Source organism: Ipomoea triloba, chromosome 2, assembly GCF_003576645.1.
Source record: "Ipomoea triloba cultivar NCNSP0323 chromosome 2, ASM357664v1".
In the NCBI taxonomy this organism is placed as follows: Eukaryota; Viridiplantae; Streptophyta; class Magnoliopsida; order Solanales; family Convolvulaceae; genus Ipomoea; species Ipomoea triloba.
In genome coordinates this window covers 10,376,197-10,380,164 of record NC_044917.1, presented here as the reverse complement: position 1 = coordinate 10,380,164, position 3,968 = coordinate 10,376,197, and the positions used below count along the sequence as shown (strand labels likewise).

At 34.9% G+C, this 3,968-nt stretch overlaps 1 protein-coding gene across 1 annotated transcript; it reads left to right on the top strand.

Annotated features, from left to right (window-relative positions):
• Positions 1-201: 201 nt before the first annotated feature.
• Positions 202-3,542, top strand: LOC116010353 (BTB/POZ and TAZ domain-containing protein 1-like). Its single transcript, XM_031249720.1, has 5 exons — positions 202-468; positions 565-698; positions 1,832-2,135; positions 2,252-2,568; positions 3,037-3,542. Exons 1-5 carry the CDS (start codon positions 349-351, stop codon positions 3,230-3,232), a joined length of 1,071 nt encoding a protein of 356 aa, XP_031105580.1. The 5' UTR covers positions 202-348; the 3' UTR covers positions 3,233-3,542.
• The last annotated feature ends 426 nt before the right edge of the window (positions 3,543-3,968 follow it).

The window sequence follows — 3,968 nt, the reverse complement described above, 5'->3', positions numbered from 1 at the left end:
TATTAAAAATGTATATCATATTCAGAAAATTTACATTATTTAAGTATTAAAAATAAATTATTTTGTACACGAACAATTTACTATAATTTGCCACGCGGAATGGGGATAGCGTGAGATTTGGACCATTCATATATGGTGCCGCCCCTTTACTATTTTAGTTGTTAACTGTCTCACGTTGCCTATATATAGGGAGACATTCTCTTAAACGCCTTCATTCAACCAGCTCCATCTGCACTTGCATATTTTTCCAATATACGGAGCACTTTATTGTAAAACAAATAATCAAAAATACAATAGTAGAAAAGGAAAAACTTTTCTCCAATCCTTCACGTTCACCAAATAATCATCATGTCTTCAACCGACAACATTTTCTCCGACGGCGATAGATTTTCCGGCGAACTCACCGAACCGGACCTCCAGATCATAACTTCCGGCGGCCGTCGCATTCCGGCGCAGTCCTCCGTTCTGGTAAAAATCTGTCTATCGCAAGCCTCGCGGCCTTCATTTTAGATGAAATCTTTTGGCTCTGATTCCTGAGTTGATTGAATGAATGCATAATTTCAGGCGGCGGCTTCGCCGGTTCTGGAGAGCATAATTGAGCGGCCGAGAAAGCGGCGGAGCTCCGAGGGAACAATCCGGATTCTCGGCGTACCCTGCGATGCGGTTTCAGCCTTCGTCCAGTTCCTCTGTTCTTCCAAGTAAGTTCCGAAAATCGCGCTAGTCAATCTTCCAGATTTGCACGATTTTGAGGGCTTTAGAATATAGTAGGATTTTCGATTTTGTAGACAGGCCAATTATTTCTATTTTTTTATGCCCAATATTCATTCATTGCCTTAATTCAAAGATACGTAATTTATAAAATCGAATATTACAGCTGCGAGCCCGTGGCCGCATAGATAATTTAAGAAAATTCTTTGAAAATTTGTTTTGTTTGTGTTTCAAACTAAATTGTATAATTTGTTAAATATGACTGTAAACATAGGTTATTATTACAAGTTTACCTATTATCTAATGACCGAATACATAATTAGTGCTGAATAAAAGGAATCCCAGCTCTCTGTTTCCTAATTGTTTCTTTTTCATTGTGTTTGGTTTAGTTAATGATGTTTAACTATAATTATTTTTTATTATATTAATTTTAATATTAGTATGTAAAATTTATATATTTAAAAATTACATTAAAAATACTATTAAAAGAATAAACAAGTCAATTATTACGTAGTGTGATGGCTTACCGTTTCGAATGGGTAGTCACAAGATCGAATCATAAGTCTTTCAAAAAAAGATTGAAAAGTGTAGTATAGAACAAATACTACTTTCTAAAGAATTCTGAGTGGTTTAAAAAACAAAAGAAGAAAAAGTTTGTTTGACCAATATATAGTAAATAAGACAGAGGAAATAGGACAAATTCCATTTTAAATATTTTTGGGTGAATTTTTTTCACTTTTATTCTTTAACATTAAAATCCAACAACGTGTAAAATTTTGATCCTCTATTTAATTTTTATTTTAAAGTCGGAGGACTTGAAGCGTAAAATACCGGATTGGAGGATAAAAAAAAATGGAATTAGTCTTAATTAATAATTAATTGTGTCTGTATTTGTTTGCGGCGATCAATGAAATTTTCCTGAATACTTGGGGTTTGGAATGAAAATGATGTATGTATTAATGTATTATTATGAAATGATTGAATAAGCAATGCTAAATATCTCAGCCGTCTGCTTCCTTATTGTGCTACACGTAGCAAGTTTGTGGCCACAAAAATAATTTATGGCCATCCAATCAATATTTTCTTGATTCTCTGTACTGAAATGAAATGGTGTGGTGTCCAGGTGTGGTGAGGAACAACTGGAGAAACATGGGATTCATCTGCTAGCACTGTCCCATGTTTACTTGGTGCCACAGCTAAAGCAGAGATGCATCAAGGGGTTGGTTGATCGTTTGACGACCGAGAATGTTGTGGATGTGCTTCAACTCGCGAGGCTGTGCGACGCCCCTGATCTTTACCTCAAGTGCATGAAAATGTTATCTGTGAATTTCAGGAAAGTCGAGGAAACCGAGGGTTGGAAATTTCTGCAGAACAATGACCCGTGGCTTGAACTCGAGATTATGCAGTTTATTGATGAAGCTGAATTGGTATATCTCACACTCAATACCAAACTTTGTTATTTGACAATTATATGCTCAGTACAGTTAAGGTTGTGTGATTAGAATAGTGATAGTAATCTAATAATTGTGATTTGGTGGTGTAGAGAAAGAAGAGGACAAGGAGGCACAGAGAGGAACAGAACTTGTATTTACAGCTAAGCGAGGCGATGCATTGTCTGGAGCATATATGTCAGGAAGGATGCACAATTGTAGGCCCGTCTCATATGGATCCTAGCAAAAAGAAGCTGCCTTGTAGCAAGTTCACCACATGCCAAGGCCTCCAGCTTCTAATTCGACATTTCGCTATGTGTAAGAAAAGGGTGAATGGCAACTGTTTGAGATGCAAGCGTATGTGGCAGCTTCTTAGGCTACACTCCTCTATCTGTGACCAACCTGAGGAATGCGGAGTTCCCCTTTGCAGGTAAACTCTTACATTGAGTTCGAAATTCGATCCCATTTGTTTTCTTGTTTCTTGTCGTCTTATATGATGTGTTGGTTCTTTTGTCCATTTTGTATAAAAATCACATAAATATCTTCCCTCTAATATAATCCATCTGATCTGTGTGTAAAGTGTCAAGTCTTAAACTTAAAAAAGTTTTGGTCACTTGATCACAAGAACATTAAAAGACAAGGTTTGCTATACTTTTCTGAAACAGTTTGATTGAAATTATGTGGCTGCTATTTTCTGTTCCAAGCATAATCATAGAACTTATGGATAAGGCCAGTGTGATATTTTTTTTCCATACAAAATATCAGTTGAAGATGATTATTAACTTTATACATACATCAGTCCGGGTCATTTTCTAATCGAAATGATTTTACGTCTTACTCGATAATATCATTATCCTTATCTTGGAATTGAATGGATTTTTCTTCTGTCGCGACACAGACAATTCAAATTGAAGGTACAACAAAAGAGAGACGATGCTCGATGGAAACTGCTGGTGAGGAAGGTGGTGTCAGCCAAAGCTATGTCCTCCTTATCTCTACCAAAGAGGAAGAGAGAAGAAGAGGAGCCGAGAATGAAGATGAATAATCATCCTCAGATGAGAAGCTTTAGTTTACAAGCTTTCAGTGAAGGTTGAGCCTGATTGGAAGCTGCTACTTAGTTACCACGGTTTAGTACACCTGAATGAATCTGCAGAATGGTTCGTTCTAATTAGGGCAATGAGCTGTTGTTACCTGTTAGCAATTATATATATATGGGTCCATGTCATGTCCTGTTTATTTGTGGGTCAACTTTGTATGATAAATCCTTGTAAACTTAATGTGTGCACGGATATTTTTTTTTTCTTTTTGTAAAGAAAAGAGAAAGTGTTGTAGATTAAAGGAAGTTCAGTAAAATGTTGCTATCATGGTTAGTGCATATTAAATGGTTGAAGTTTTCAACAAGTATTTGTGGGCTCCATTGTATATAAAGAACATAGAAAAAAAAAAATTAATTGGCAAATTATATTATAGAGTATGGTCTATATTCATGGTGGATTCTTGTCTAAAACGGAATATTCATATTAAATGTTCACTAGTGCACCATGTTTTATAACATTATTATATTGTACTATATGAATATTATATTTGTTCTATATGTTCGTAATCTAAACTGCTTTGAATTGAATATACATTATATGTATTTTCATTCAATACTCAATAGTAGGTTCGTAATGTTCCTATTATATATTCATAAAAATAAAGTTTAATGTAAATTAAATAAACATTATATTATATCCGCATCATTTTTAGTGGCATTTATCGTGTATTATGTTCATAATATTTGTTCATAAACACTAAACTACAAGTACATCACAACTATTTTCATTCACT

What these genes read in the sequence shown, in the direction of transcription:
- LOC116010353 (XM_031249720.1), top strand. Translation starts at nt 349, where the DNA reads ATGTCTTCAACCGACAACATTTTCTCCGACGGCGATAGATTTTCCGGC. An exon ending in CAGTTCCTCTGTTCTTCCAA is followed by an intron (nt 699 to 1,831) that starts GTAAGTTCCGAA and finishes TGTGGTGTCCAG; the next exon opens with GTGTGGTGAGGAACAACTGG. An exon ending in TGCGGAGTTCCCCTTTGCAG is followed by an intron (nt 2,569 to 3,036) that starts GTAAACTCTTAC and finishes GTCGCGACACAG; the next exon opens with ACAATTCAAATTGAAGGTAC.